Source organism: Paroedura picta, chromosome 6, assembly GCF_049243985.1.
Source record: "Paroedura picta isolate Pp20150507F chromosome 6, Ppicta_v3.0, whole genome shotgun sequence".
In the NCBI taxonomy this organism is placed as follows: domain Eukaryota; kingdom Metazoa; phylum Chordata; class Lepidosauria; order Squamata; family Gekkonidae; genus Paroedura; species Paroedura picta.
In genome coordinates this window covers 84,979,356-84,991,572 of record NC_135374.1, presented here as the reverse complement: position 1 = coordinate 84,991,572, position 12,217 = coordinate 84,979,356, and the positions used below count along the sequence as shown (strand labels likewise).

The window sequence follows — 12,217 nt, the reverse complement described above, 5'->3', positions numbered from 1 at the left end:
TATCTGTGAGAACCAGTTGCTTCTACTTGTTTTAGCACTGCAAGTCTTTCGGCAAAGTCCCTACAAAGATGCTTATGCATGGCTTATTTAAAACAAGACAGAATTGTCCGAAGAGGCATGCAGAAAGTGTTCTGAAGTCTTTAACAACCAGTGAATTGAAGGCAAGATAAGCTTATCAGAGCAGCAAATGTTTACCTATCAGCCGCAATGTGGTTTGTGTCAATGCCAGCATGCCTGAGTTGAGGAGAAGGTTCAGGGTGTTTGCGCCATGCTGTAAGGTTAACATGTTGAACATGACCAGCAAGAAACGTGCTTGGGGAATGGTCCCAAGACTTGGTCCTGCGGGGTTCTCATTGGTAATGGTCTGCAGAGGAACAGGCTGGATCCCTGGGGGGTGGGGGGAGAGAGAAAGAATAGCTTTTAGCAAATAAATTCAAGCAGTTGTTTATCAGCTCAAGTTTTCTAAAAGTCACAGGCTTAACTCTTGCCTATTTAGGAGACCACTGTTCACTTCTAAGTTGGTACTATTTCCTTCTGCTTTCAGATATTTCCAATGAAATCTAAGGAAGAAATTGATTCACCTAACAACACTTCAGCTGAATTATAATTGCAGGTCTTTTTAAAGGCATCTCTCTTACCCTTCCTCAGTAACTCTTTTCTACAATCCAAAGGAGTATTAGTCAAAGCTACTGACTCCACTCAGGATATAAACATAAGAATGGCAATTCTGTCACCTCTTCATGCTTTACTTCACCAGTTCTCAACCTTTTCTTCACCACAACCCCAACTTCGGCGGTGGCTGGTGCAGCAGCGCGTGCATGCAGATGGTGTGGGAATGCGTGCGCACATGCGCACAACAATCAAGGTGGCCACTGCCATGGCTCTGCCGCCTCGTGCGCTGCCGGGCAACCTGACGACCCTGGGGAAGGGACCAAGCAACCCCAAATGGAGTCGCAACCCCAAGGTTGAGAACCGTTGCTTTACTTCATCCACCTAGTGGAAAACTCAAACAATATGGAAGAGCACTGACAAATTCACACATATCAACTCACTACTAGCACCTGCTGGCTATGAGCAAAGAGCCAAACACCAGATACTCCACAAGCTAAACACAGAAGCACTTCTGTAGCATCACGGAATTCCAGCAGGTTGCACCTCACTAAAATACACCAGAGTAAACAGAAGAGGTTCTCAGAAGGCGGCCTACAACACAGACCTGTTGTACTCACCTAATTCTTTAAACCTGCTGTTAGCATCAATCAATATGTTCCGAACATTCTGAATAGCCCACGAATACAACTTTCCAAAGGTAACTTCCAGCAGCATGCGGTTGAAGGGTGGAATCAAATCAACATCCTTTAAGCAATCTGTTAGAGGTTCCCTTGTGTTGATTGAAACAAAAGCAAGTTCAGCATTTAAAAAATGATAGTTCAATAACAGCATCTCAAACAAGACAGAAAGATTTGGCTTCTCAATTCCATCCCCCCCCCCCAGTCCCACTCTCATAACAGTCTGTGGGTGCAAATTTGGTACTGTCTCTGAAGTTAATAGGGTGCTCCTGTGGCACATAAAATGCTATACCTTAGTTCCCCCTTTCTTGCTTTGCCCTCATACATCACACTGGAGCTTTTCCCCAGGGGCAAGAGCAGAGGAGCATGTCCTCTTGTGATAGCTCTGAAACCTCTGTGGTTGACCCTCTGTCCTGCCAGCATAGAACAGGAAAAGTACACAAAAAGGACCAAGATTGGAATGGATGGGAGAAGAAGTTACCCTATGTTGCTTCCTTCTGGAATAAGCCGTTGCCATCCACAGAACATAGAGTATTGCACAGAAGACAGTAAAAAGTTTTTGGTTGCCAACTTCAGAATGGTATCTATCCCCTCTAAACGAACTTCTGCTCTTTCTAGCTGCAAGGTAACAGAGACATAAAATTGTGATATCTTTGTCGGTGGCCCGAGAAGTAAGACACCCCCCACCTGACACCAGACAAGTTTTACCTGCTTCAGTAAACACTTTCTCATTTTTTCTACATCCACAGGTTCTTCTTTCAGAGCAAACTCAACAATGGTGTTGAGAAGAGCAGACTGGGGATATAAGCCTTGGACATTTTGTTTCAGCCATTTGTACTTGTGAACACCTGTGACTGTATTTATCAGTGGCTGCCATTTATCCTAGGAAATGAGAAGCATATTCACATTCACACTCAAATTAATAGCAGTCAGTTTGAATATGGCTTTTGCTCTGCGTTAGTACTTTTATATAGAAACTTTTAGGAACTTAAAGCCCAAGGCTGCACAGAATTAACCTTCTATAACCTCCAACACTTATTCCTTCTTTAGATATTTAATCAGAATGTAACTGCCAGCATGTACTATGATCATTTTTAGCTGCAGCCAAGGAAAGTTCAACATCTGCATTTAAAAGCTACCTTTAGAGCATGTACAAGGAAAGCCATCCAGAATCAATTCACATAGATATTCCAAGATCCTCCTCACATGGCGAAAAAACAAGTTGTGCATGCTATCCAGCCATCATACAGACAGTCACAAAACATGCTAGTTTGTGACAAGGATTCCCCGTATGTATTCTCACATACATGATTTACCCGCTCCCTTATAGAAGCTTAGAGGAAGTATAATGAAAGCAAATGTGGGTCCTCAGATACAGCTTATGCAGCCCACTTCAAAAAGCAATATCAAAGCAATCATCATATGAGCTGCTTGGTATTCTCCTGTCATGTATACATGTTTCAGATGTACAAGGACCACTGTGCGGTTATATGTATATTCAGGACAAGTACTACAAGCACTACCTTAGGCGATTTGACTGGCAAGGGTCTTTTATCAACTGTCACAGGGCTGTGGGATATGACACAGGGCTCCTCCAAATCACTTCCTTCATTACCAATTTTGGATTCTTCTACATCAGAGGATTCAGTCTTTTTGGGGACTAGAAGCAAAACAAAGAAAGACCACACACCATCACTGAATACCTCCAGTAATCCTGGCACAGTGTTAGATGCAAGCTTCTTCCTTGAGAACGAAACAAGTTATTCGTTGCATTCCACCACAAAGACATATTCAGGTGGGTAGCCACATTGGGCTGAAGTCGCAGGACAAACTGTGTGTCCAATGGCACCTTTAAGACCGGCAAAGTCTTATGCAAGATGTGAGCTTTCATGCACACAGCTTGAAGGTCGTCAAGATGACACTGGACTCAAATCCTGTCCATTCCACCACAACATTACCTTAAAAAACATATAGATTCAAGGGGTAGCCGTGCTGGTCTGAAGAAGCACAGCATATTTTGAGTGCAATGGCACCTTTAAAACCAACAAAGATTTATTCAAGGCATGAGCAGGCACATTTCCTCAGTTCCGAGGTGCTATTGGATTCAAATTTTGTTATGAAAACATAGTGTGCATTTTAAAACATTCTTACCTCTCTTTTTTCTTCTCTCTCTAATTATCTTCTGAACGACTCTTCGCCATCGAGGCAAAGAACTTAGACTTTTAAGCTTAGACATAATGGAGAGGTCATTGCACACTGCTGGGCGCAATTCATTGAAGAGAAATCTCAAGCGTTCAATAACAGGAGCACAGACTTCTTTGTAAGACCTCCCTTGTTCCTGGTGAGTCTGAGAGTAACATAGCAAAGAGGTATCATGTCGTTAAGTAAACAATCCAGGCCAGAGAATCAGAGAGGATTGAAACAGCTAGTAGAGCTGAAGAAACAAGGAATGTTTTTAATACTTACTTTGATCAGTGAACATTTTGCTTGGTAAACAACACGGCATACATCTGCTACAGATTTTGGAAGTGTTCGGTGCTTAACTTGGTCGACTCCTAGCATAGCAGGATGAACAAGAGACAGCGCTATATGACCTTTATGAAAGAGAGAGATCAGTGTAAACGTAAATATATAAATATATAAATTATATATATTAATGCTATTAGAGCAGGGGTAGTCAAATTAATGCTATTAGAGCAGGGGTAGTCCAGACTAAATTCTCATGAGTTCCTGCCAGCAAACGCTGGGAATTGTAGTCCATGGACATCTGGAGGGCCACAGTTTGACTATCCCTGTATTAGAGTAAGAACTGAAAAGCATTTTTATCCTAAAAACAGATACCTAAATCCTCATGCTTCAGCAAGCAACATAACAGCAGGCGTCCAACTTCTTCTACTGGGTGTTCTGGAGGGAATGTTATTGGCGTAGTCAAATGGCACTGTTTGCAGTAGCGCTCCACTTGGCATAGGAAGTCCTGAACACAGATGTGTACATTTAAAAGAACATCACTACAGACTAATAATCCACACACTGCAGTTTTAAACAAAATTATACAAGTATAAGAAAGGTTTAAGAATTACACAATTACTTCAGGCTATGTAACTGATCGCCATTTCAAACCTTATAACTGGGCTAACAAATTCACATATATCCCCAAATGTGCTCCAATTTTACCTGTGCTGCCTGTATGATCCGCCAGATCAAACCTAAACAATAAAGACTCTCCTCACAAGTGATCTTTGCATACAGAAAATAAAATTGTGAACAGTGGGGATAAGGCCATGAAATCAAGTGGCCCAGCCCCAGGAATTTCAAATAAAGGTTCAACCAAAGCAAAATAAATAATTTCAATTTATTAAAAAAAATAAACCTCAATATTATGCTAAGTATTTAGTCCCTTCCTGTTAAATACCCTACATCCCTCTGGGTCAGGTAACTGAAAATTCCTTGTCCTTCCATTACCTTCTTTGCATATCTTTTGGAGTATGAGCCCAAGGTTTAGCATTTTTTGGAAGTATAATAAACAAGTACAGTATGTGGGAAACAATAATAATTTGAAGGCTTGACATACAGCCTACCTGTTTTCTATAATTGTTGACTACAACATGATTATCTCATGAATGCAGCTAACTACAGCAGAACATTACTTGAAAGCTGCCCGATTCTATGCTGTAAATAAATAAAAATTGCTCCCCAGGAAAGGCAGGCTATAAATAAAATTTATTTATTATCGTTGCCAGAGTCTTAGCTAAGATGCTCTTATAATATGTGGTCTCTCTTGCATTTTATATTTTATGGCTCGTTTTATCATTCTAAAATTTGTTCGGTTATGTAATCCCATGGCTTATCTTATTGTCTAGCTGCATCTTTTTAGCTGCATCTGTATTTGTTTTATGCCAATAAAAAGTTACTGACTGCAATTATACAGTGCAAAGAAGAATTGTTTTGGAACAGACAGCACAATGAACAGCGTGCTTCAAATCTCCCACATTTATGCCCTTCCAAGCACTACTTTACAATTGCAAAATAAAAGGGGGGGGGACACAGCCACAGATGCCATGAGCCTATTGCTTGATATAGTCAGGGTATGCGAAGGATGAATCAGAAGAAGAAGAAGAGGAGTTGGTTCTTATATGCCGCTTTTCCCTACCCGAAGGAGGCTCAAAGCGGCTTACAGTTGTCTTCCCATTCCTCTCCCCACAACAGACACCCTGTGGGGTGGGTGAGGCTGAGAGAGCCCTGATATCACTGCCTGGTCAAGCCTGCCGCTGCTGTTCCACCGTGATCAGTGAACGGCCAGAACCGGCCGTGCTTCCAGAACTAAGGGAAAGAACTGACAGGTGCCTGGAAGAGAAACAGGACAAACACTGGAGGCTAGGCTCCAGTCCCTGACCTGACTTGCAGCACTGCTCACAACATGGTTCGGACTTACCTATCTATAGTGGCAAGGAAAAGGGGAAAAGGACTTCCCCAAGATCAGATCATCCACTCAGGAACCATACAGCTTCCTTAAAGAACCCCACTGCCGGTTAACTTAGGACCTTACTGGCTGTCAGCTTCTGTAGTGAAGCTTATTATACCCACTCTTCCCCTGTAATGGGGGGGGGGGAATCAGCTCCTACCCTTCCTTGCACAGATTTGAAAAACAATGGCCTGCAAACAGGTCCCAGTTCATACTCTGAGCAGTAGTGAAGGGATCATTTCCAATGTGCTCCATAATCTAATGGATTCTTCTAATGTGCAGTGCTTTCAAATGCTAACATTCCCATTATCTGAATGACACAACCTTTCCATGGGAATGGAAGGGAGAAGTCCCCAGGTGGCCAGCCCCTGTCCTTAACAGTACCTTCACAGTATGGTCCTGGATACTGTTGTCTGCTATAGCTTGCAGAAATGGTTGTGAGTGGTCGCTGAGGGTGAGTCGATGGGAATACAGCTTTGATTTGTTAGGAGTGGTATTGCCAGGACAGCTGCAGTGGTCTTCGTCCTTTTCTTCATTGTAACTGTAATGTATTTGACTAGTTTGCAAGCCTCCAGAAAAAATAGAAGATTTTAGCCATTCTATAAAAAGAAAAAAAATGACATTCAATGGAAAATCTGGTCATAGTACTTTAGCTATTCTGACTTGCTACAAGGGTGAAAACACCACTCTCAGTTTAAACGGGTATTTAACTATTCAGAAGATGATGGGGTATCTTCAAAGTTACATGAGAGATCAGTATTAAATTTTCATGGAAGTCCTTCAAAAACCTTTCCATCTGCCGCAGGGCCCATCCTGAGTCTGCTACAGAGAGGCCAAAATTGCCTTACATAATTTTTGTCACAAGTCATTTAAAGCAATTATTGTTGTTTATGTCACTTTAAGTATGTGGCTTTTACTGGGCTAGACCACTAATCAAGCTCAATCTATCAAGATGGCAGCAGGTCTCCAGACTCTTGGGCAGCAGGTCTCCCCCAGCTATCTACAGCTATTTTGCTTTATTCTGGAGACTCCAAAGATTGAACATCAGATAAAGCATGCAGTCTACAAGTAAGACATAGCGCCCCCACCCCCACCCTCTACCCTTACCAGTGACTCCAGTATAGCCCACATTCTTAATCTTTCCCTCAGCCCTGAACTTCTTGCATAGGTAATTCATTTCATTTTTCAGACAAGATACTTTTGTGTCATAAATACGTGCTAATGCGCAATAGGACAATTATTTCTCCAAGAATGGAGAGTTTTTATGCACAGTTGCATTACCAACGTTCACAGTCAAAGTCTGTCATCATACCAAAAGGCTCCATGAAGAATGTAACTTCTTCAGAGTTAACTGACCTCCTTGCTTCTCTGTTTTCACTTCAGTGCTTTAACCTGCACTGATGTCCTCTGTACATACTGAGAAATTGCTGTAGTATATTTGATCCATTCTGAAGCTTCATATTTGCTCACAGAAATTGTGTGACTTCACCTTTATCAGAGGTTACAGCTATCATCGAGCCAGAGGGACATTAAGTCACAGGCCCACAAAAACAGGTCAAAGCCCACTGTATCTCCAAACTGTGAATTTTTAAATGTTTTTTTAATTAAAGTAAAGGTATCCTTACTGGCACATTCAACCTCCACAGGAGAAAGTGGTGTACTCATTGCAAGATAGGAAGCATGCAGTCCAAGAAGCAGCCCTAAGTTCCTTTCGGTATCTATGAGAGGCGACGACAGACTACCAATATCTGGTGTAGTGATTACTTCCTGGTCAGGCTGTAATGGAAGCAACATCAGATTTAAGTTTAAAACCAAGTCTCCACAACACATCAAGCACTACCCATGACTAGCAATAACTGAATTCTATTTGCTTGAGATTCTTTGGACTCTGGAACACGTTAAAGACAGGGGAAAAGGTGGCAGAAAAGGTTAGTAAGGACCACAGAGAACAGCTTATAGCTGTACTGTGGAAAAAATTTCTCCCCAGGCTAAATTTTATATCTCCTGAGAGAGAAAGCAAAAGATTAATAACACAGGTTTTGAGATTCTTACCTCAAAGTAAAAAGATCAGAATTTGCTTTAAAACTGATAATCAATGTACTTAGAGTACTGCAGAAGCAGTACATGAGACCATAGTCCACATACTGTGGAACAACCACAGGACTCTGACAGTAGTTTATTTGTAGCCTTAGACCAATAAAAGGCCCCTGACAGTATTATCTGCACAAAGCTCTGAAGTGCCTGTGCATCATCAGAGCAGATATTTTCTTTAAACACGCACTCACATACAGTTGCATCAGTCCCTTAACCGAATGAAATCTTCACAACACCTCAGTACAACAGAAGAGGCAGAGACAGGTCATCCCTTAAGATCCATATCCCAGCATTCTGAAAGACAGGAATGAACTACACAAACTGGAGACTGCTTCCCTTAAGTTTTACCTCCATATACTGGCCAACACAGAAGGCATGCATTGATTCTCTTGTATCTTCAAATTGCAAAGCTGCTTCCAAAGCAACAACTGGATCTTCTCCCGCAAACTGAGCTAAAGGAGAAAACAGGAATCATTCAGAAGACAACACAGAAGGAAGTGCTGGAGCAAATCTATTTAGTGGGGAAATGAATCTCACCAAGAATGCTGCTCCCAGTTAACGACTGAGTTTGGAAATCCTTTATGTCATACACTTTGCCATCAATCACTGTCCAGAAGCCGCCGTCTTTATTGTGGTTCTCCAGATCAGCTTTCCGTATAAGTGTAACTTCTTCATTATTTCTGCAATTCTGTCCTGTAAAGAAGGAACCTGACAGTTGAAAGAAAATATGATGTTATTTCTACGGCCCGCACAATAACATGAGAATTCCAACAGTGTTGCCTTTCTGTGACGATGTGCTGTAACCTTAAATTCTTAGCCTACATGCTTCAGAAATTTCAAAAACAAGCTAAAATTTATGCTTAAAAAAGCAAGTGTGGTATGAATTTTAATGTACAAACATACCCATAATTCCAGGCCAAGCTAAATCTTCATTGTCATCTCTCTCTTTTCCAGGAGCCAAATGATTAAATCTATCCAGATGTTCTAATAGGCCAGCCAGCAGAGGAATTGCACCAGCTTCCTGTATGAACCCAGCATTCTTACTGAGAAGGAGTACAATAGATACTACTAACTCTGGAAGGAGTACTCCTACAGGGAAACAAAAAGGTTCTGCATAAAGAAGTAACTTTCACTTGCATTCTCATTAACACACTGCCATTTAGACCTCTCCAGCATTTGCTCAACGGTGCACATGACAAACCTATACCTGTTAGGTCTCCATCCACAACACGAGATACTTCGGCAAAATGCCTATGAGTCGTGGATGCAATGCTAGTTGCTACAGGCAGTATGTCTCCGATGTGCGTGCACAGAAGAGCTGTGTATTTCTTCAGCAGAGAACCAACTCCAAGCAGCTCAGGACCTGTCAGAAAGGGGGAAGGGAAAATACTAACTTCAGAGAAGCTGCATTTAACCATAAAATTCCAAGGAAAGCAGCCATTTAAATAATTTTTAATCAGAGAGGATATTTCTAAGTTGCATGCTAGAAATAGTCGTTTTGTAAAAAATGATAATAGTAACATCTTACTGTAAACAACAGGGATCTGACCAACACCGTCTCCTGGATACAGCTTACTAACTAGCAAGCGCTGGAAACGCAGCAGCAAGTCCAAAGAAGCAGATCTTTCCTTACTGCAATGTTCATGGTCCAGGCAGGAAGAAATGCGCCGTGCCACATCTTTAAGTTTAGCTATCGTTTGTGAAGCAATGTTCCTGATGGGAAACAAGGACGGGAATAAAGGATAAGATCAACCCCTCTGTCCACCCTGAGGTTTTAATAAAAATTGCGATTTTTGCTGCCGATTATGGATGATTTTAAGTGGAGGAACTAGTTTGTAATTGTTTTAAATTATTTATAGGTTTTATGTATTGGGGTTTTTGTATTTCTGTTAGCCGCCATGAGCCCTTGTGGGAGTGGCGGGGTAAAAATGCAATGATAAATAAAATAACTAAATAAATGAGAGGACGTCTTTTTATGCCTCTCCCAATCAAACAAATACATAGCCAAGGGCACACTGACAAGCTTTTGTTGTGCCTTTTCTTACAACTCAGAAAGCTAAAACAGTTCCACGGGGTCTGCAAAAGGGAGCTCTGCCGCCAGGCATTTGGTTGAGGTCAACCGGAACCAACAACACCCACTGGGCTCCTGAACCTCCCTCCTAGGAATCCATGTACTTGAACTGAACCCGTGGACCTGTTTGTTATCCTGTTAAATTGTTATTCTGTTGTTATTATTGCCATGTGGTATTTATCTGACACAAAACCCAAATTTGATGTATTGTTCTTTCACATTCAGGGGAGGACAGTATACAAAATAAAATAAGCTTTTGTGTAATGATGGCAAATGAAGCCTCATGTTTACAAGCAATCTGTTTTTTCCTTAAAAAGATCATTCTATAGCTCTTGCCATTTCCCTCCTCTGCCCCAGTCAGTCTCTTTGGAAATAACAGGGCTGACGACATACACAGGAGAAGTACTGTTCAGAAATGCTGGGATTAAGTCTGACGAGTCAAAGTGCTTCATCTGCATACGGTTCATGAGTCAGTCATATGGTTCATGAGAGCCAGTTTGGGTGTAGTGGTTAGGAGAGTGGACTTCTAATCTGGCACACCAGGTTCGAATCTGCACTCCCCCACATGCAACCAGCTGGGTGACCTTGGGCTCGCCACAGCAATGATAAAACTGTTCTGACCGGGCAGTGATATCAGCACTCTCTCAGCCTCAATCAATCAATTTTATTTACTGTCATAGACCAGCCAGTAAAAAACATAAAATTACAAATATAACATCAATTATAAATGGGTAAAAACTAAGAAATAAGAACAGTTGTATATGGATCCAATATAAAAGCACTAGGGAACAGGGTTGGTCCAGCTCTGCCTTATTTTTATAGCTACCCAAGCAAATCTAGCAATAATTTTTGTTAGATCTTTGTAAGCCGTGACTCTCTCAGCCTCACCCACCCCACAGGGTGTCTGTTGTGGGGAGAGGAATGGGAAGGAGACTGTAAGCCGCTTTGAGCCTCCTCCGGGTAGGGAAAAGCGGCATATAAGAACCAACTCTTCTTCATATGACAATCACATTTAACCATCTGAAATTATTCAGAATTCAAAAGTTCATTCATAGTGCAATTACTCCAATCTAAGGCAACCGAAATCAATGGGCTTAGACTGGAGGACCTTTTCTTAGGACTGCACTTGTAGTAACCTGAATTTAAGGGCCAAGACACTGCTCACAGTATCTGTACTAGTACCTAATGAGCTCCGCCTATGGGTCTGCTCTGAGGAACCTAATTTCTTTGCAAAGTTCTATAGCATCTCTACCTTTACCTTGAGGAATCTGCCCTATGCAGGTTTGCAATGTGAAATATGGCACCTTAAGCAGACATGCTCATAAATACTTACCCCCACAGTACTGTTTTCCCTTCCACTGCTGTCTATTGAAAATACAAAACAGCAAAGAAGCAAAGTACAAAACAAAATATGAAAATAAAATGAAAGAAGGACAAAGGCCCAGGGACAGCCTGGATGAAAACTACCTTAATAATTGCTGAATTAGTTGCACTAGAGGTAAACTTTGTTTTCCGGCAGATTCATAAATCCCAGTGTTAATGAGGTCTTTGTCCAATGGAGTTCGGCTCCTATGAAGTGATGATGCGTTTGCTTCCTGCTCATCGATTTCCTTTTCTTTCTGGGCTTCTTTTTTTGCCTCTATGTCCTACACAGTAAACATTAATTTTATTTCTACAACACAGTTTAATGAAATTGTACGCTGAATTGTATATAATAAAATCATGCCCATGGCCCCTGACAATGTGCCGGCTCTCTGACTGGCCCTGGAGGAGAAAGGACTTTCCTCTTATTGGCCCTTGGGGAGAGGGCCTTCTCCCTTCCAGGGACACTCAAAGAAGCTGTCGCGTCACCAGGAAGCACCACAGAGCCTCTGATTCGCCATCACTGGCAGGGCACCCTTCCCCACTGAGGCCCTCTAGCAGGGCCAGGAATGGATCCCTATCATTGGGGTCAGCTGGCCCCAGAAACAGCAGGGAGCAAGGGAGAGCGAGGGAAAATTTGGGAAGATCAGTAACCCCTTTCAGCCCACATAAGTGCACTTCATCAGCTGATTATTCCGTTAGCACAGGAATTCGTTTCCACAGTCAAGATACACAATACATTATTTCCCCATGGTCTGTGTTAATGCAAACTCTGAAGAATTTAAGATATAGTGACCCTGGGTTCTAAACCATTCTGAACTCCACACTGAGAACCTGATCTTCCTGAACTAAAAGATACACACATGCCAATGCACTACTCTTTTTCACAGCGTGTGGGCAAGACTATATTTCTGGTCCAAACATCTACCATGAACTGAG

General features: G+C 41.9%; 1 protein-coding gene across 9 annotated transcripts in view; it reads right to left on the bottom strand.

Annotated features, from left to right (window-relative positions):
• HERC2 (HECT and RLD domain containing E3 ubiquitin protein ligase 2) overlaps nt 1–12,217 on the bottom strand; it is a 100,951-nt gene that overhangs the window by 59,831 nt on the left and 28,903 nt on the right. For 8 of the 9 annotated variants that reach the window (XM_077343412.1, XM_077343415.1, XM_077343417.1 and 5 more), the window contains 16 exons: nt 11,384–11,562; nt 9,374–9,558; nt 9,053–9,208; nt 8,749–8,934; nt 8,383–8,553; nt 8,194–8,297; nt 7,377–7,527; nt 6,136–6,350; nt 4,131–4,263; nt 3,756–3,883; nt 3,441–3,636; nt 2,813–2,949; nt 1,998–2,171; nt 1,771–1,907; nt 1,230–1,381; nt 196–387 (listed from right to left, as the gene is read on the bottom strand). In XM_077343412.1, coding sequence (XP_077199527.1) covers nt 196–387; nt 1,230–1,381; nt 1,771–1,907; nt 1,998–2,171; nt 2,813–2,949; nt 3,441–3,636; nt 3,756–3,883; nt 4,131–4,263; nt 6,136–6,350; nt 7,377–7,527; nt 8,194–8,297; nt 8,383–8,553; nt 8,749–8,934; nt 9,053–9,208; nt 9,374–9,558; nt 11,384–11,562 — 2,596 coding nt within the window. The remainder of the gene's footprint in view (nt 1–195; nt 388–1,229; nt 1,382–1,770; nt 1,908–1,997; nt 2,172–2,812; nt 2,950–3,440; nt 3,637–3,755; nt 3,884–4,130; nt 4,264–6,135; nt 6,351–7,376; nt 7,528–8,193; nt 8,298–8,382; nt 8,554–8,748; nt 8,935–9,052; nt 9,209–9,373; nt 9,559–11,383; nt 11,563–12,217) is intronic. The other variant, XM_077343418.1, reaches the window with a different exon arrangement.